Below are 19866 nucleotides of genomic sequence, written 5' to 3' on the forward strand. Positions count from 1 at the left end.
TGAGCATTAGTTTCTTCCTCTCCATGGACATTGCTCCTGCTCTTTCCTCCTAGGAGCGCCCAGCATCTGAGTCCTGGCAGAAACTGGAGAAGTCCCGGGAGTATAAGAACAGCAACCAGCTGCGGGAGTATCAGCTGGAGGGAATGAACTGGCTGCTTTTTAACTGGTATAACAGGTGAGGAGGGGCTGGAGCCCTGTGCTCCCGTGAGGAGTCCTGCTGGCAGTGGGGCCGCCCTGGTGTGTGCAGTCACGGGAGCAGCAGAGCTGGGGGAGCAGAGATGACAAATTGGGGGCCTGACAGAGGGGCCACGGAGACTTTCCAGTGCTGGAGCTGGCAGGCAGCTGCCAGGAAAATTGTGTTTGTTTTAGCTTTGCAACTGAGTCTTTAGGAATGTTTCTCACCAGTAAACGCTGATGAGTGTTGGAGACAGTAGGGCTTAGTTACGGCTCTAAGATACACCTGATTTTTGGTATTGGCCAGGCTACTGATGAGCCGTTCCTGTGGCAGGAGTGCAGGAATATGTATGTTCTCAGCTGCAGCAGGCTGTCAGATGCATCTTTCACTGGCTAGTGTGCACGCAAAGGACAGCATTTTTCACACTAACTTTGAGTCCATCATCTTGCAAGAAGTTGGATGGTCTGGCTTAGCCAGACCAATTTGGGCCACTGTACCAATGTGCCCTCGCCCCCCATGCTGCGGGGTCAGAGAGATGTGGGTGGAGGTGATGTGCCTGACATCCCATCGAGGAGTTGTTGACAGGGTGGTTCCTGCCCCTGAGAGCGTGTTCACCTGTACCTGTCCATCTCTGCAGGAAGAACTGCATCCTGGCTGATGAGATGGGGCTGGGGAAGACAATCCAATCAATCACCTTCCTCTCAGAAATATTCCTGATGGGCATCCATGGCCCCTTCCTCATCATTGCACCTCTCTCCACCATCACCAACTGGGAGAGGGAGTTCCGCACCTGGACAGAGATGAATGCCATCGTATACCACGGCAGCCAGATCAGCCGGCAGATGATCCAGCAGTACGAGATGGTGTACAGGGACACACAGGTGATTGATGCACACAACACTCCCAGGATGTGCCTCCCAGTTCTGGCTTCCTTTGATTGGGAAGCAGTGAGCTGCATGTGAAACTCGTGGTTCATCTGGAGAGGGAAAGGTGATCTTTTAAGACCTTTGCTGGCATAGGCTCAGGGTGCACTGTGTATGAGTGAAGAACAGGCCCAACTCATGCAGAAAGGGGAAAAATGCAGCAGAACCCCAGCCCCAGTTCTTGTGCAGTCCTGTTTGTCTGCCCTGAAGCAGTGTCTGGTTTGGAGAGATGAAGCCTGTGGCCAGGGAAGGAGGCTTGCAGGAACCTGCCTGCTGCTTGAGAGAGATTAATCTGGGGAAATCCCAGCTAGGAGCCAGATGCTAACACTGATACTGTCAGACATCCTGTCTGACAGTGTCCTGCCACCCTGCAGGAGTCAAGCGCTGCATATGGTTTATGTCTCCCTAGGGTAACCCTCTCCCTGGGATCTTCAAGTTCCAGGTGGTTATCACCACCTTTGAGATGATTCTTGCTGACTGTCCAGAGCTGAAGAAGATCCAGTGGCGCTGCGTGGTCATTGACGAGGCACATCGCCTGAAGAACAGGAACTGCAAACTCCTGGAGGGGCTGAAGCTCATGGCCCTGGTGAGCATGTCCTGCCCAAGTTCATGTGAGAGCAGGGTGGGCCAGAGATGGCCATGCCTAGCAGTCAGGAGCCACTGCAAACTGCTTAGGCCGAGTGCCAGGGATGAGAGCTCCCTGTCAGAGGGAAAGCCATCCAGGACCCATCAGGTTGTTGAAGCAGTGCCAGTGACCAGGGCCCTTTGATGGATGGGGGGCACTGGTGTCCTGCAGCCATCACAAACTCCTTTTTGCTGAAGTGGAATATTAGCCCACAGCAGGCCAAGCGCCCCCATGCCTTCCCATCTGTGTGCACTCCCTGGCAGAGCCCGGCCTGGCCTTGCAGCACAGCTTAGGCTGCTGCAGGACACAGGGGCAGTTGCTGACCAGCCGTGCACAGCATCCTCTGGCCGTGGTGTGCTTTGTACCCTGCGGTGAGCAGGACTGCAGTGTTGAAGCTTTTTTTGGTTTCTGCAAATATGAGACCAGTCTGTGCCAGGGTTGGGGGCACAGGACTGTGCGTGGTGAAAAAGGGATCAATGAGCTGCTCTGAGAAATGTGTTTGGATGTCCAGCTCCTTTCCAGCCCTGGGAAAGGCAGTGCTGCTGTTTGCTGGACTGAGGACCATCAGGCTTTTGGATCTCCCAGCCCTACCCAGCTTCTATCACACTCTAGCTGGGCCAGGCCTCCGAAAATTATTAGTCTTATATCTCCAGTTCCCAAAGACCCATATGTTTCCCCCTGACTTTGTGTCTTATGCAGGTCCCTGCTGGGTTGTGAGAACCCTGGGGCAAAGCAGGATTGCTGCTGGCCCCGCTTCGTAACCATCGCCTTCCTCTGTACAAGTCTTGTGGGAACCTCACACCTTTAAATTGCACTTCTTTCATAGCTGGTGGGTCTTGGGGGCATTCTTTGCATTAGGTTGGACAGGAGGATTAGCCTGAGCAGTGAGTGAGCACCCGAGTCTCTGGCACTGCTGCGACAGAGTGGCTGGTGCAGCTCAGAAGGCAGCACCTGATGGTGCCTGAAGCCAGAGCCTGTGGTGTCAGCACATGGGAGTGCATTCCTCTTCAGGGGTCATCCGCTCCTCACACCCCCAGATCTTGGAGGGGTTGTCTGGACCCCTGTCTCCTTTTACTGCACACATACCTACATAGTGAACCTCTAATAAAAGCTCCTTCTTCTTCCCAGTGCACACTTGACAGAGTCATACGTGCCCCCGCTGATTTCAGAGCACCCTGCTCACGCTGACCCTAGAAGCAGGTGCCTGGGTGCCCCTCGGTGTCATATGTCACTGAGCCATGTTCCCAAGCCCTGAAGAGGGATTTCCCCCCGGTGCACAGAGGATTGGGCTCTGTCAGCATCCCTGTCCGGTGCCAGCACAGCCCTGCCTGGGGGTCTTGTTCCAGGGCGGGGCTGAAGCCTGGGAGGGTGTGGGATTCTCAGTTCTGGCTGTTGTTGGAGTGGGCCACATCCAGGGGAGCATCCTGGGAGCCACAAGACAGTGTTGCGTGGCAGTGGCTGGGTCAGGGCTGGCACCATGGCCAGGGGAGCCTTTCAGGGAGTGTGTGTTCCCACAGGCCACCCAGAGTGCTCCTGAGGCTGGAAGACAAGGAGCATTGCGCTCTTGGAACACCTTGGACCCAGCCGGTGGATCTGAGCCTTCAACCTGTTTTCTGTGTATACCCAGGAGCACAAGGTGCTGTTGACAGGGACCCCCCTGCAGAACTCGGTGGAGGAGCTCTTCAGCCTCCTGAATTTCCTGGAGCCACAGCAGTTCCCCTCAGAGACAGCCTTTCTGGAGGAGTTTGGAGACCTGAAGACAGAGGAGCAGGTACCTAGAAGAGTGACACTGGTGACTGTTAGCACAGGCCATTGGGACATGCAGTCACCAAGCCAGGCACACACTCAGACATGTGCTTCATGGAAATGAATAGGACTCCTTATGCTTGCAGAAGCAAAGTTGTGACAGAGCCCCCAATGCTGCTTTGGAGAGGGGAGACCAGCCTGTGCCAAGGCAGTGGTCTGCTCCCTGCCTAGCTCCCTACTGACCCTTGCGTGCCTGCGCAGTGCAGCTCATCTGGCTTTCTTACCTGGTCTGTCCCTGAAACCAGCAGGAGTGTAGGGGGAGTGAGGAGATCAGTAAGTCCTTGTGTCAGTCACCCTTGTCAGGTTCCCCTGGGGAGCCATCCTCCAAAGTTACCCTTGAGCGTGGGCCATGGAAAAGAGCCCAGTCCCCTGGGCTGTCTCACTGCCATTTGAATTGCCATTTGGCTTAAGTGGGGATTGCACAAAGATCGTCATTCTGAGGGAGCAGGCACGGGCACATGAAGCATCATCTCAGCTGCTATCAAAGCTCAGCTGTCCTGCAGCAGACGCAGTTATCCAAGGCTGCCAGCAGCAGAAGCGTGTGGAGTTCATGGCCCAGGGCTGGTCCCTCACATGCCTGCCCCAAGGAAGTCAGACTCTGAAGTTGTCCTGGCGGTCAGCAGAGCAGGTGCTTCAGGGTCATTTGTAGTGGGTTTCCAGCCTGGGGAGGCTGTAGCATTGCAGGCCCTTCCGCTGTTGTCAGCGCGTGCTTGCTGTGTTGGGAGGGCAGTGAATCTCTACGCTTGCTCTGGCAGGTGAAGAAGCTGCAGTCCATTCTGAAGCCCATGATGCTGAGACGGCTGAAGGATGATGTAGAGAAGAATCTGGCACCCAAGCAGGAGACCATCATTGAGGTGGAGCTGACCAATATCCAGAAGAAATACTACCGGGCCATCCTGGAGAAGAACTTTTCCTTCCTCTCCAAGGGTGCCAACCAGCACAATATGCCCAACCTCATCAACACTATGATGGAGCTGCGGAAGTGCTGCAATCACCCGTATCTCATCAACGGTGAGGGCTGTGCACAGCAGGTGTGGGGGACACTGCAGCATTTGCTGGTCACTACCTGCAGAGCTCACGTGGCTTGGGAGCCAGCCTAGACCCTTATGCCATGTGCTGCTGGTGTGGTTGTGCATCCAGGCCCAGCACAGGATGCAGTGATCTCCCTTGTTGCCCTGAGGGGCAAACTAGCTCCCTGCAAGTGCTGCTTGCTGGTGGGCACCTCAGGGTCTTGTGAGGCTTGCTATATTTGGGGGTGTTCTGGCACAGGACCCTCTCCAACATCCCAGCCTGGCTTGATCTGCCAAGAGCTGGTGCAAGCCGTGAAGAAGTAGAGTCACAGGAGTGGAGGGGCTTCTGGAGGTCTCTAGCCAGCCTCCCTAGACATGATCAGCTACATGGGTTCTGTTCCTTGTGTGGTGGCTTGCTGTCGTCCTGGATGGGAGGCTGGGGGCAGCTTCACTGCCAGCCTTGCCAAGAGCTCACGTCCCTTCTCACCTGGCAGGGGCGGAGGAGAAGATCCTGGAAGACTTTCGTAAAACACACAGCCCAGAGGCACCGGACTTCCAGCTGCAGGCAATGATCCAGGCGGCCGGGAAGCTGGTGCTCATTGATAAGCTGCTTCCCAAGCTGATTGCTGGTGGGCACAAGGTCCTCATCTTCTCTCAGATGGTGCGCTGCCTGGACATCCTTGAAGACTATCTCATTCAGAGGCGGTTAGTACAGGCTTCAGCATTCACCACAGCTCCTCCACATCACCTCCATCCTGCACTGTACATACAGAGTAGCAACAGCCCAGGGTGGGGATTTGGCCATTCTGTGCTCACGTACCAAAGGATCCAAGTTACAGGCTACTGCCGATGGGTGCAGAGACCCCAAAGCTGGGCAGCTGTGACCTGTCCCTTCTGCATTGCCCAGGGCTAGTCATAGGAGTGACCAAATGGGAATAGGCCCTTCCCTTGGTCCTGGTTCCCATGAGCCCCATATGCATGTGCCATGGACGAGGTCATGGTTTTGCCATCATAAGAGGAATGACTTCTGGGAACAACCACAGTGCACGCACACAGGCTGATGAGGCCTGAGCCTCCACCTGTGCACAGGTCCTGCCCGTAAGTCTGGGCTGCCTGCATGCCCACACACAGCCCAGGGGAAGGAGCAAGAAGGGGTTTGTAAGCCACAGCCAGTTTGGGCCCTGCTGTGACCCTGCTCTCATCTTCTCCCGTCTCTGAGCAGGTACACCTATGAGCGCATTGATGGGCGGGTGCGTGGGAATCTGCGCCAAGCTGCCATCGACCGCTTCTGCAAGCCCGACTCAGATCGCTTCGTCTTTCTCCTGTGCACGCGGGCAGGTGGGCTGGGCATCAACCTGACCGCTGCCGACACCTGCATCATCTTTGACTCAGACTGGAACCCACAGAATGACCTACAGGTAATGGGCCAGAGTGGGACAGGCTGCCAGGAGGTCCTATGGCATGGCTCCCGTCACTCATGCTAGCTGGGGAGGGAAGGGCAGCAGTACCCAGCTGTACTGGGCATGGGGTGCGATGCTGGGAGAGCTGTCAGGAGTGCAGGCAGAGGGGACGTGTCATGGGGAAGATCACAGTGTGGATCTAAAAGCATAAGTGGGCCACAGGTGAGGCAGCACTTTGTCCATACCTGGTGTTGGTGGGGCTGAAGTGCTGGGTGCCCCCATCTGCTGAGATCCAAGGCTTTAGCCTGAGCCCCATGTCCTTGCCTGGGGGTGCAGGGGTCTCTGATTCCTGCTCCACAATTGCGCAGGCCTGGCACTAACCAGCACCCGCTGGCAGAGCCCTGCCAAGTCAGCCACAGGCACTAGATGTGGCTGCTCTGGTGGGTGGGAGCTGACTGTGGCTCAGGTGGGTGTGTGGTGGGTGGTGTTGCAGGGTGCCACAAGCCACATGATCCCCATCCTTCCGAGCTCACTGTGCTTGATGCTGTGCCCTCTGCACTCCCAGGCTCAAGCTCGCTGCCACCGGATCGGGCAGAGCAAGGCAGTGAAAGTCTATCGCCTCATCACCAGGAACTCCTATGAGCGGGAGATGTTTGACAAGGCCAGCCTGAAGCTGGGCCTGGATAAGGCTGTGTTGCAGGACATCAACCGCAAGGGCAGCACGAATGGGGTAGGTTGGCTGTCAGAGTGGGGCTAGGTGGGAGGCACTACAGGAGAGCTCACCTCCTTCCCCTGCAAGTCACTGCCAGGTTGGAGCAGAGACATAGGCAAGCTTCTGGGGAGGGAGAGCCTGGTCCCACACACTTGCATTGCTGCTGTTTGGCCTGGCAGGCTGCCTCGGGGTTAGGGGGTGCATGTGGTGCTGTGCCTGGGTGACATGGACTGGAAATTCCTGACAGTCCCTCAGGCAGCGTTTTAAGTGGCCTATGCTGTAGCATCGGGAGGTCTGGATTGGCCTGGGGCATCTCTGCCCTCCCTCCCTCCCAAGGCAGAGGGAAGAGTCTTCTCCTGTTGTGCAGTTCCCAGGGAGGCTGGCCAGTTTGGTGATGCCCCCATGTTTTGGGCAGGTTCAGCAGCTCTCAAAGATGGAGGTGGAGGACCTGCTGCGGAAGGGTGCCTATGGCGCTCTGATGGATGAGGAGGATGAAGGATCGAAGTTCTGCGAGGAAGACATTGATCAGATCCTCCAGCGCAGGACTCAGACCATCACAATCCAGTCTGAGGGGAAGGGCTCCACCTTTGCCAAGGTGTGCTGTGCTCCATCGGGAGGGAAGGGGGACTCCCCCCAGGGTGGTAGGGGACACGCTGGGAGCATGCAGAGCAGTAGTGGTGGGCTGACCTCTTGCCTGTGTGTTGAGACACGTCTGCATGGAGGCCAAGCTCCTGCCTGTCCTCCTGCACCCAGGAGTGAGGCCTGGCTGGGGCACAGCAGCAGTGTGGTTTCCTGTCTCACTGGTGGTTAGCAGAGCATTTGAGGAGGGGGCCGCCAGCTTGGGTGGGTGCTGTTGGGGCTATTCAGGAGGGTTTAGCTTGCCAGTTTCCACTTTCCCTTTGAAGCCGCTCAGGCTGGTAAGAAGGCAGAGCAGGGGCTGTCCTCCAGGTGCTGGGCATTGCCAGGCTGTGCGCTGTCACCAGACTGGCAGCGTGGAGGGATGCAGAGCTGCTCTTGTGTCCCAGTCAGGGCATTGCAGGGTTTAGGGCTTACTCTTCCAATGGGCTGAGGACTCCTTGCCATGGCAGTAGGCCATGCCCAGAGCTAGACCCTCTGCCTGGTGCTGTTGTGGGCAGAGTTGTGCCTCTCCTTGGGGAGGATGGATAAGTTCAAAGCCTGGGTGAGATCCAGTCCTGAGCTGGGCTGGTCTTCTTTTCATGGGTTGAGCTTATTTCATCCAGTCTGTCACCTCCCCTGCCCTTCTAGACACCAGTGCTGCCTCAGTGTGGTGCTTTGCCAAGCAGAAGTGCAGGTGGTGACCTGGGCTGCTGGTGGTGTAGGAAGGAGTTGTGGTACCTTCAACACAGCCCTGCTGCTGCACAGCCTAGCTCTGACTCCAGCCTTGCGGGACCAGGCTGCTGGCCTGCACAATGCTTGAAGCTGGGCGCTGCTGTGCCGGGGAAGCTGTGTGCCATGTGGCCCTGACATCCCCACAGGAGAGAGCCCAAGGAGCCAGCTCAGTGCTGTGCTTGTGTCCTCTGAGGGCACAAAAGCCATCTGTCCCTTCTCGTCTTGCAGGTGGCACAGCCCAGGCTCTGTTTCCAGTGGCTCAGGTGGGACTGCAGAATAGAGGGGTTCAGCTCCCTTAAGCAAACAAAGAGCCCTCTGGCATGTATCAGCATGGGGTGTAACACCTCATGGCAGCAAGACTGTGCACTGTAGACATGTGTTGGGGAACTGTATGGGGGAAGGCACATCTGGATGGTGGGTTGCACCCTGTTCACTCCTCTTCTTCCACTCCCAGGCCAGCTTTGTAGCATCGGGAAACAGAACTGACATTTCCTTAGATGACCCCAACTTCTGGCAAAAGTGGGCCAAGATAGCAGAGCTCGATACAGACGCCAAGAATGAAAAGGTAGGATCCAGCTTGTGGCCTGTGTGCCCCACAACTGGTCTGACACCACGTGGCATGGTCTCCAGGAGGAGCTGCGTGCTTCTGCTGAGCTTGTGAAGGGCTATGTGTTGTGCATCAGGAATTACTGCAAGGGAAGACTGACCCATGAGTGCTGGCTAAAGCCACCATTACTTTGGCCACATGGTGGGCTGCATCTACCTGGTATTTCAGGGTGCTCAGTCTATGCTCCCAGCTACTCCCAGACCTGGTTAAAGGGCGACAGTTGGGGCTGGCAGCATGTGAGGGGAGGAGAGGATGAAACAGCATGCCTGTGAAGCCAGCAGACTGATGTGACTGCCTGTGCATGAGTTGGAGCTGTGTTGGAGTTCTGCGCAGGACAGGCAGGTATGAGTGCCTCCCACTGCCTGCCAAAGTTGGGTGCAGACTGGGCAGCTGGGGCTCCAGTGTGGAGCAGTACCAGGATGACCCGATGCTGCTGTCCAGATGCCAGTTCTGATCTTGGATCCCTGGCTGTCTCACCAAGCCCAGAGACCTTCAGTAGCTTGAGGCACGCCAGGGCCAAGCTGCTGTGTGCCTGGCAGGACACAAAGGGGCCCAAGTAGCAGCTTTTGCTGTGGCTGGGGATTGGTGGGGTGAGCAAGGCTCTTCCCATGCTTGGGAGAAGCTGTGTAACCATACCTCAGCCTAAACCCAAGTCCATGTGAGCCCTGGAACCTGGGCAGAGGGGAGCATTTGGCCTGGCAGCTCTGGTGGAGGCCTGTTGAGCTGACATGAGTTAGTATGCTCCAGCCCCTTCAGCCCTGGAGCTCACAGTGCCAGGCACATTCATTTCACTGCAGCCCCCTGCTCCCACCACCCCAGGTCTCCATGGTTAAGGAGGTGGTATTTGTCATGGTGAAACACAGCAGGGCACACCAGCTCTCCCAGCAGCGGGCAGAGAGGAAGCTGTGCTGTGTGCAACTGTACTTGCTGGCCCAGGCTCCGTCTCCTCTCTCCAGGTGGCCCTCTGGGCCCCTAGCAGGGCCACAGTATGCGTGGGCCTGCTCAGGGAGCCTTTAACCCAGCAGCAAGTCCAGCCATTTAGTGACCTAGAAGCAAAGAAGACTTGCAGTTAGTTGAAGCTGGTGGGGGAGCAGGTAGTATCTCAGTAGGCAGGTCCCTGCAATCAGTTGTGCATCACATGGTCCTGTTTAATGCCAAGGTAACAACCATAATAACCACACTTCTCTGTTCTGATGTATTCGTAATGTTTAATGTGTGGGTTTCAGCAGCAGCACGGGAGGATTTTGAGGAGCTGCAACACTGATGATCAAGAGGCATGTGCCAGGCACACTGGCACCCTCAGGTACCAGCCTGTCACCGGCTTCATGGATATGAGGGCACCCCTGGAACTGGGGGCCCTTGCTGAGCAAGTGGTGTTGTAGTGGGAGCTGTGTACTGGCTGGGCTGCAGCAGGTGGTGGCTGGTGGCTGGAAGGCAGCACCTCTTTGCAGAAGAAATGGCTCTTTGTGGTGAACACACCAGTACTGTGAGGGCTCTGAGGTGCCATGCTGCTTCCTCTCCTCGTTTGTGCTCACAGATGAAGGCAGGTTGCAGGGAGGTTGAATGTCATGGCTGTGGCACTGGGTTTGTCAAGAGCATCACTGTGTGTAGATGCTTGGTCTGGTTTGGGTCTCAGCTCTGTCCTAGATCAGAGCAAGCTGGGGAGGGGGCTACCAGGGGCGCAGCACCTCAGGGGATGTACACAGCCCTGTGTGGTGCCTGCAAATGCTCCCTCTTACTCAACTTCTCATCTCTGAGCAAGAGGGTGCAAGCGAAGTTGTCTGGGCCAACTGGGTTTGGCCCTGACAGCATAAGGGGTGTCACAAGAGGAGCTCTGGCTTGGGCAACTCTGCTGGTACTTACCCTTTCTTACAGTGTCAAATGTTCCCTTGTGCTGCCTTTCCATATCCCACTGAATATCAGTCACGTTCACCGAAGCCTGGGGAGTTGTTCAAAGACTGTGCGGGTCAGGCTCAATATCCACACGTTGCTTTAGAAACAAATCTCTCTAAAAGCTCTATATGAATAGGGATCAAGGGAGCTGCCCAGGGCTTCTCCTGGCTCAATGGAGCAAGTAAGGACAGGTTTGGATTCTGCCACTCTTACCTCCATCAGCGTTTGCAGCCCTGCCTTCAGGGATGGGAACAAAAAGTAAAATTAAGTGAATCTGGCAGGCCCATCGCCATGTCTGGGTGAGGGGATTGCAGACTGTAAATATGCTCCTGAAGTCTTGTGTTTTGCCCTTATTGGCAAATTGGCTCATTCCCAGGAGCTCTGGCAAGCCAGTGCTTGGCTTCTCCTGACCTGGTAGCAGAGCTGCTGGACGTTCCCTGTGTGCCTCTGGGGAGCATCTCGTGGGGGCAGCATCCTTGTTCCCGGCTGCTGCCTGCTCCGCCCACAAAAGGAGCTCTCTAGCTGAGCACTGAGGAGCTGGAAGGGTTTGGTGACTGCCTGTCGGGAGGCAGGAGTGGACAGATGGGGTCTCATCTTTCTGCTGGTCCTGCAGAGCTGGTGGGCTCGGCTGCAACCTATGCCCCTCCTGCCGGCTCCTCCATTGAGCGCAGGGTGCTGCAGCTGGCATCAGTGTGGCCCTGGGGCCTGCCGCAATTCCAGCTGAGGCGGCAGCACTGTAGAGACAGTGTTCACAGCAAGAGCGAGGCCCCATGGCCCTGCCGAGCTCACCGCTCTAGCAGGAGAATGGGAGAGGGTGGGTGGGTGAGTGGGTGGGTGTGTGTCACATGCATGAAATCCATCAGATTGAGATGACATGGATTCATTCGACAGGGTAGGGGGAAGGAGAGGAGGCAGGTACATGCAGTTTAATTTCATATTGCTCCCTCCTGCACCTTCTTGGGAGCTGCCTTTCCTCTTCCAGCCCACCTGTCCACCCTGACATAGAAATTACACCATGTCCAGCACAGCATTTGGTGCATGCAGCACTGGAGGGGGGCAAGAGTGTGATTCAGAGCTGAATCAGCTGCTGGTGTTCAGCAGTTTGCACCCAGAGGGCCTGATTTTCCGGCTGTCATCATTCAGGCTGAATTCTGTGCTGTCCAGGAGTTCTCTCGTGTGTGCGGGCAAAGCTGCATGCAGGTATCCCAGTGGGAAGGATGTGGCTGGCCACGGGGCTGGTAAGCTGGAAACCAGAAGTGTGAGCAGAGCAGGGTGACCATGTGAAGAGGACATAGTGTGCCCTGATGGAAGGCAGGTGCTTCTGCCCATACCTGAGCACGTTCTCCTCTGTCCCTCATAGGAGAGCCTGGTCATCGACAGGCCCCGAGTGCGGAAGCAAACCAAACACTACAACTCCTTTGAAGAGGATGAGCTGATGGAGTTCTCTGAGCTGGACAGTGACTCGGATGAGCGACCCACACGCTCACGGCGCTTCAATGAGAAGACACGACGGTACCTGCGGGCTGAGTGCTTCCGCGTGGAGAAGAACCTGCTCATATTCGGGTGAGTGATCCCCTCCCAGAGAGTACGGCCACAGCCTCCAGCTGCCCCAGTGTGCACGTGGGCCACTCGCTGCCCCAGCCACTTTCTGACAATCCTGCTTGCAGTGTCCCCTCCTTCCAGCAGTGACCTTCCTGGTGGGACCTGGGCTCTAAGTGAACATTTGGGATGGAAGGAGTGTTAGGGGGGCAAAGCATGAGCTGGCAGTTGGTGCTTCCAGAGTCTGCTCCTGCCTCTGATCTGTTCAGTGCTGGGCAAACCTCACCCCTCCGGGCTTCCTGCTGTTGTGGGGGCTCAACACCCCTACCCAGGGGAGCTGGCGGGGCCATGCCTCTGAGTGAGCTTCGTGGAGAGAGATGCCAGTGAGGTCTCTAGTTGCACAGGAATGTTTACTCTGTTCCAGCTGGGGACGCTGGAAAGATATCCTGACCCATGGGCGGTTCAAGTGGCACCTGAATGAGAAGGACATGGAGATGATTTGTCGGGCCTTGCTGGTCTATTGCGTCAAACACTACAAGGGGGATGAGAAGATTAAGAGTTTTATCTGGGATCTCATCACACCGACGAAGGACGGGCAGAACCAGGCTCTGCAAAATCACTCAGGTATTGCGTGTTCTCTCTGCCATTGCACCTGTACCCACCGCCACTGTGTCAGCCTACGGGACCAAGGCTGCAGAATTCAAAGCAGAGCTGACTGAAACAGCCATCAAGCAGCTGTGCTTGAGCACCATCACTCTCTCTGCACAGAGAAAGTGGCTGCCATGGGACTGACCTCCACGCTGACCCTCAGAGCCAGCAGCAGAGGCTAGCTGGGTGGGGAAGGCTGTTTTCTGGCTTCCAGTGCCATGGCTGGTGCAGAGAGAGCCTTGTAGTGGGAGCAGAGATGCCGTTCCACTCCCACACGGTTTCCTCTGGCCTGTGAATACTGTCAGGGTTCCCACACACAGGGAAACACTGGGCAGTGAGCTTGTGGGGTGCTGGTGACTGTATGAACACATTGGGGGTGATAGATCTGAGGGTGCTTATTCCACTCAGAGCGCAGACCTGCCTGACTGTTCCTCAGGGTATCACAGGACGTGGTGTGGATCGTTGTGCAGGGACCTTACCTGTGCCTGTTGGCAATCCCAGCCCTAGCACCAGGCGTGGCACTCATGGCTGCACTGGGGAAGCTGGCAGTGCAGTCTGTGCAGCCATCTCATGCCAGGTCACCAGCTTGTGCCTCCTCTCATCACGGTTCTTGTCCCAGACCTACTGGTCTGCAGTGCCTGCCCTGACACATGGAGATCCAGTGTTGGTTTGTCCTGAGACTTCTGCATTGCAGAATCCTACCCAGGTGATGCTGCCTTCTCTGACTCCATCTAGCAGGACCCTTTATCTCAGGTTTGGCTGGGCCTTCCCTGGTCAGAGGACTCGTATGCTTATTTTCCATTATGTGTGAGTGCCACATATCACACCACATGACCAGTCTGTAATTGCGTCTGCATTCTGTTGTGTGGAGGCTTCCACTGTATCCTCAGATTCTGACAGGGACCACCCAGAGCCTTCTCCAGCCCCTGTCTCTGGCTCTGCCTGGGCAGCAGGGCACTGCAGATTCACCCCCTGCTTGCAGTGTCTGCTCTCTGTCGGCATCCCTTGGGGCTGGAGCAGCATGGCTAATAGAGCCTGCCATGCAAACAGCATCGTGCAGCCGCAGTGGCTTTTGTCTTTAATGGTACAAAGACAGAGCCAGTGCTGGCATCTTGGATCACTGCAAGGTTGTGGCGTGGGAGATGTGATTGCTGCCCGTTCTGTGTCAGAGGATTCTGCACTGACCTAGCAGCACAGTGCCTGCATCCTGCGGCTTTCAGGACAGGTGAGTTGTGCCAGGAGGGCTGGCAGGGGGTGGGGGCAGGCCCAGCTCTGCCTCAGAGTGGTCAGAGCACCATGGCTGTGTGCTGCTAGTTGTGCACTTGTGATCTGTGGCACAAGGTGAGTAATGAGGAGGCTGGGACTCTCCAGCCTGCTTTGGGCATCAGGGAGCCAGACTGAGACCTGGCTCTCCTGTTTTGAGGTGGTGGAGCACAGGGAAGGCTGTTCTGGAGTAGTGCTGTTGCTGAGCCCTGAGAACACTGTGTGTTACTTGGCACTTAAAACCCAGCATCACCATTTCCTTCTGTCTGGAAATGTCTGACTGGCTTTACAGTGTGAGGTCTGAGCACATGGCCTGCCCAGAGTGGTGCTGGGACTGGACTTGAGAGCCCTGTGGGGACCAGAACAAGAGTGAGAAATAAACTGACTGATAGGAATGAGCTTGATTTGGATAATACCAAGTAACGAACAAGCTGTGGTTTCAGTGGAGGGTCAGGAATGCTTGAGTGCAAGAGCAGCACAAAAATTGGATGTTTAGCAGAGGGAAGCAACTGGGAGCTTCTGCATGACCTCTTCAGAATGGCTTTTCCCACCAGTGAAATCTCCATGTGGTCTTGGCCAGAGGGATGATTAAACCGTTTAGCCTGACCTCAGGAGCTGGAGGAGAGCAGAACCCTCCAGTGCAGAGCAGCCACGTGGCAGGTGCTGCTGTGGCTTGCCAAGGAGCCTGAGGTACCACCCACGTTTGCAGAGAGCTGACCAGGCAAGACAAGCTCTGGGCGTCCCTGATGTGCAGGAAGCAGCAGAAACCTCCAGCCTTTGCTATAGCACATCCTGGGACTGTTTCTTCTCAGTCCCATATCTGCGTGACTACGAGGGGCAAGCGCAGCATGTGGGCAGCCCAGCTCGGAGCTCTGCTGTGATTCAGCACTGTCCTGCCTTCCAGAGGCCCAGCTGCTGAGGAAACAGCGTTTGCCCAGAGTTCGTCAGGCTGATCCAGTGCTGGGGACAGGAGCCCTGGTGCCCACTGCAGGCCTCCAGCAGCCACCTGGGCTGCAGCTCTGGTCCTGTCATGGAGCTGCAAAATTTACACAGGTGTTGGGGACACGGTGACACTCTTTTCGTCCTTGGTGTCACAAGACCAGATGGATGGGACAGGGTTGCTGAGGCACTTCTTTCCCCTTTGCACACATAGGCAGGAGAGGACATCCACAGGACCCTGCCTTGGAGGCTGCTGCCCAGGGAAGCAACTCATCCCTCTTGGAAGACCCCAAACAATAGTGACCCTACCAGGAGTTGTTTCCACGTTCTGCATGTTATTTCAAGGTTGAAAATGTGTTTAATTTTCAGCTCCAGCCACAGGATCTCATTATCTTTGTCAGCCAGCCGGGCCTGCGTCCCTTTTCCCTTTGGTATGTTTACCAAGTGTAAATGCCCTCTGCAGTGATCTGGTTCCCCCACAGCCCTCCTCCTGATGCACTGAATGGGAAACAGCCCTTACAGATCAGATCATCAGGATTTCTTCTGGTCCTTGATCATTCGGGAGTCTCTTGTTTGAACTCTTGTCCCAAATCATTTTGTTGTCCCCATAGGGTAAACGTCAGAGCTTGCTGTAGTGTCTAGGTAGGGCTCTAAGAGTCGTGCCCAGGACCAAGGTCACTTTCGTGCTTCTGTGCGATATTTTTATATGTCAAGGGGCCATGTTATCCTTTGGGCTCAGCGTTGCACTGAGAACTCTCAGCAGTTCAGTTTCTGTGGTCATCCCTGAGTTTTTCTTGGAGACGGAGCCTCCCATGCTCTGTGTTTACCGTGTGCATTTCCCCCACCCTGGCTTGCCAGCCTGCAGCCAGGAGCTTTGCAGCAGCCTCCTCCAGCTCCCCGGCTCTGCTGCCTTGTCTGGGCACCGCAGCACCAGAGATGCCTTGTGGTGGTGCTTGGCCTGGCACACGGTGCCCATGGTGCTCACTGGCTGCCACTTGCTGCTACAGGCTTGTCAGCACCAGTGCCCAGAGGCAGGAAGGGGAAGAAGACGAAGAACCAGATGCTGCTTCCCGAGATAAAGAACGCGGACTGGCTTGCCACCTGCAACCCTGAGGTCGTCCTGCATGATGACAGCTACAAGAAGCACCTCAAACAGCACTGCAACAAGTGAGTGCAGGAGCCCACGCCAGCTCATGGACACCGTGGGCTGAGGGCTTTTAGCATGAGGAGGGTGGGAGGGAGCTGCAAAGGGCTCACAACCCACGCAGGATCACTGTGCTCCAGCTGCTGCACCACTCTCAGAAGCTCCTTCAGTTAATGGGAGACGTGTCCTGACACCAAATCTCCAGCCACAGGGCCCCAGCAGATTGCAGGGCTGGGCACTGTGGTGTGATGCCACGTGGCCAGTGCCCATCCTGCTTTGAGAAGGTGGGCCCTCCCACGTGGGGAAACACAGCGTCGAGCAGGTTTCCCTGGCCTTGCTGACTCTCAGAGCATCCCCCTGCAAACACTCTAGCAAGAGCTGTTGGGCCAGACCCTAGGCTGGCATCTGAGCACTTGCATGCTAGCATATGTTCCTCTTTGCTGCCCCGGGACAGGGTTCTGCTGCGGGTGCGAATGCTCTACTACCTGAAGGCTGAAGTGCTGGGGGAGGCTGCAGACAAAGCCTTCGAGGGAACCCCTGCCAGGTAGGGACCTTATGGTGAACCCCTGCACTGCTTCTCGGGGAGGTGGTGGCAGTGCTCAAGCACTTCCACAGCCATCCAGCCCAGCCACGCCTGGGCTCGCCGCAGCTGTGGGTGAATCAGACCCCATGGTTAAATCCCCAGACCTTGCTCAGGCAAAACTTCATCCTTAGATGGCAGCTCTGCTTGAGCAGGGACTGCAGCCATGGCAGCCCTGTTGGAGCAGCTCTGAGGCTGCAGTGCCAGTCTGGGGCGTGCTGAGGCCACTCAGGGAGACCCTGCAGCCTGCATGGCCTCTAATCCAAAGTGGGAGCCCACAGAGATTGGGGGACAGGCCTCGGAGCAGAGCGTACTCCATTGCTGTGGCCTGCCGTCCCTTTCCAGCACAGAGGACAAGGGGACCAACAGGCTCTGTTAATGCCACTGAGCCCGCAGCCTGTAAAAACTCTGCTCTCAGTGCTTCAGAGAAGTGTGTGATATGCCAAGGAGTAGGGGCTGCTGCCTTCCCCAGCACAGCTCCATCAGCGTGAGCCTGTACAGAGGGGATGTTGCAGCCCACCCCACCAGACCTGCTATTCTTCTGGGGCTGGTTTCCCCCAAGAGATGCTGTTCAGATCAGATAGAATCTCCAGTCCTGTGCTGTTGCTTGGGTGGGAGAGGAGAGGAGCTGTGCAGCCTCCCCATCTCTAGAGAAAGAGGATGGGAAAGGCAGTGGGTTGCAGTAGAGCCAAGGCTCCAGCTCTCTGAGGCCAGGGAGGCGTGCATGCCAGGCCATGGTGGGGCCCTAGGCCAGCCTTGCATTCATTAGTTGTCCCCATGCCAGCGAGTGATGGCTTCTGTCTCCCCCCTGCCCCTGCTCAGCAGTGCCCAGTGTGCTCCAGTGTCTGGTGAGGCTGGGAGAGGGGCATTCATACCTTGTCTGCCACAGGGAGCTGGATGTTCTGCTGCCAGACATTGACTACGTGGAGATCCCGGTGGACTGGTGGAATGCCGAAGCTGATAAATCCCTGCTTATTGGCGTCTTCAAGCATGGTGTGTACCCAGCTTGTCTGGTGGGTGCTAGTGCACGAGAGGGACCCAAATGGAGCATCTGGCCAGAGCTCCAGTACCTGTAGGGGATGTCACGTCAGTGCAAGGGGAGCAGAGCTGCAGCCATGCACCACAGCCACACAGTGCTAAGGCAGCTCTCCCCAGGTGCTGGCAGCTGCGCTGCTGCCAGCTCATTTGGGCGGTGGAACAGGCGCACTGCGGTGCCCAGGGTGGCCGTGCCTGGACTTGTGGCAGACTCCTCTAGTTTGCCAGGAGCAGCATGCAATTGCCCCCTGAGGGTGAGGAGGAAGGCACAGAGCCTGTCTGGGCATCCTCAGCCTTGTCATGGAGTCCTGCTGTGGCTTCCAGGAGGCGTGGGGCTGTTTGCTTCCAGCTGCAGCCTGCCACAGTTCCGTGCACCCAGCCTACTGAGCAGGGCTGCCTGGTAGGATGGAAAGACTGACCTGTCAGCCTGCTGCCCAGGGGCTGCAAAGCAATTAGCAGCTTTTGGGAAAGTGCTCTGAATTTCTGAGGGTGAGAATTGCTCTCACAGCAGCACAAAGAGTGAGAGCCAGGTGGGGAGCTGTGTCCCACAGAGCAGGAGGTTTGCCTGAACCAGGCTCAGGCCTGGCTTTTTGTTGTCTTTCTTCTTGATGGCCTGTGGCGGCTGGCAGGTTACGAGAGGTACAATGCCATGCGGGCAGACCCGGCGCTGTGCTTTCTGGAGAAGGTGGGCATGCCAGACGAGAAGCTGCTTTCTGCAGAGCAGGGTGTCAGCGATGGGGCCCAGGATGCTGCTGAAAGGTGGGTAGGGGATGGAGCCAAGCTCTCCCGGGGGGCTGTCTGGCTCACTCTTGGGGGCCATGCTGGCAGTGAGGCAGTGCTGTGGAGTGGGCTGTGCGCAGGGAGGAGGAAGGAAGCACAGTGGGCAGGGGAGAAAGTAGTGGGGAGCTGGCTCCCCAGTGTGAGGTGTGTGGGGGTGGCACGAGCACCAGTTCTCCCACAGCCAAGAGGGCTGTGGTGCCACTACCAGGGACTAATTCACTCTCTTGCCCAGGGGCAGCATGGAAAAGGAAGACAGCAGTGGAGAAAAGCTGGAGGGGCTGCCAAAGCAGGAGGTGAGTGGGACTCACAGTGGTCCATGCCCATCTGCTCTTGCCAGGCCTGTCTTGCTGCCCTGCAGTGCAGGCTTGGCTCTGTCAGCTCTGCTGCGGGGCATGGGGGAACCAGCGGTACCAGTGACCCTGCTGTGTGGCGGCTTTGCCATTCTATGCATGGGCTCTGCCTCGTGCTGTCTGCATTGTCTCTGCTTGCTGGAGCACAGCTTCTGCTGTTGCTGCTGTGTTCTTCCTGTGGACCTGGGCAGCATCCACCTTGTGGGAGCTGAGGGATATTGAGGGCTGGGGATGGCCAGGGGTGCTGGCTGTCACGCTGTGCTTCAGGAGCCACGTGGGACCCTGGCAAAGGATTCGGGGATGTCCCAAAAGAAATAGTCCTAGAGGAGAGGAAGAGAGTGAACAAGACTGCATGGGAGGGTGCAGGGTTCATCTGAGCAGCAGAGGCTGTCACACTGCTGCTGTCTGCACAGCGGCACTGCAGCCTGTGTCACTGTGGTGGACCCCCTCCTCCAAGCCAAAAATGGACAGCGCTGCCCCTCTGAGCCGTCATCTCCCCTGTCTGTGCTGCTCGGATCCCGTGTGCTGAGGGCAGCCAGCAACTGCAGCCCGAGGACACAGAGCATGCAGCCCTGCCCATCCTGCCACCTTGTACCCTGCCAGGGCTGGGTGGGGTGTGGGTACAGGAGGTTCTGTGGGACTGAAGAGCCCTCTCTGATGGTTTCTTTCTGCAGGACGTTGTGGCAGCTGGGGTGGGCGAAGCCAGTGAGAAGCGGGACGAGCCAGTGGCAGGTGAGGCTGTGTCAACTGTAGTGTGGACCATGCCTTCCCAGCGGCAGGCACGGTGCAGCTGGAGCCAGAGCGGCGAGGCCGGTGCTGTGGGGTGGGAGGGACACTCTGCTGGGTTGAGGGGGATGAGCCGCTCTCTAGGGGGGGGTGAGGTACCTTAACCCAGGCAGACTTTGGTCAGGGCACCCCCATGCAGAGTCACATGTGGCCCAGAGATGGGCCCTATGGCAGGGCAGCCAGTGAAAAAGTTTCCAGCCAAAGCCAGCCAGGGGTGACTAGAAGCCATTAGCCTGCCCTTGTCCATGCAGCTGCCTTCATGAGATGAGTGTGCAGGGTCTCTACAATGGGCAGTGCTGGT

The 19866-nt window shown here is 56.8% G+C and overlaps 1 protein-coding gene across 16 annotated transcripts in view; it reads left to right on the plus strand.

Moving 5' to 3' along the window:
- The window catches only part of CHD6 (chromodomain helicase DNA binding protein 6), a 102780-nt gene that overhangs the window by 65301 nt on the left and 17613 nt on the right, over nt 1-19866 (plus strand). For 15 of the 16 annotated variants that reach the window (XM_080405335.1, XM_080405322.1, XM_080405323.1 and 12 more), the window contains 18 exons: nt 54-175; nt 813-1056; nt 1508-1684; nt 3351-3494; nt 4285-4540; nt 5034-5244; nt 5762-5957; nt 6505-6669; nt 7067-7246; nt 8456-8566; nt 11862-12064; nt 12465-12664; nt 15898-16057; nt 16489-16578; nt 17504-17607; nt 18279-18408; nt 18662-18722; nt 19454-19511. In XM_080405335.1, the coding sequence (XP_080261461.1) occupies nt 54-175; nt 813-1056; nt 1508-1684; nt 3351-3494; nt 4285-4540; nt 5034-5244; nt 5762-5957; nt 6505-6669; nt 7067-7246; nt 8456-8566; nt 11862-12064; nt 12465-12664; nt 15898-16057; nt 16489-16578; nt 17504-17607; nt 18279-18408; nt 18662-18722; nt 19454-19511 (2812 nt within the window). The remainder of the gene's footprint in view (nt 1-53; nt 176-812; nt 1057-1507; nt 1685-3350; nt 3495-4284; nt 4541-5033; nt 5245-5761; nt 5958-6504; nt 6670-7066; nt 7247-8455; nt 8567-11861; nt 12065-12464; nt 12665-15897; nt 16058-16488; nt 16579-17503; nt 17608-18278; nt 18409-18661; nt 18723-19453; nt 19512-19866) is intronic. The other variant, XM_080405326.1, reaches the window with a different exon arrangement.

The sequence above is a fragment of the Falco punctatus genome (genome assembly GCF_963210335.1).
Source record: "Falco punctatus genome assembly, chromosome: 10".
Classification (NCBI taxonomy): domain Eukaryota; kingdom Metazoa; phylum Chordata; class Aves; order Falconiformes; family Falconidae; genus Falco; species Falco punctatus.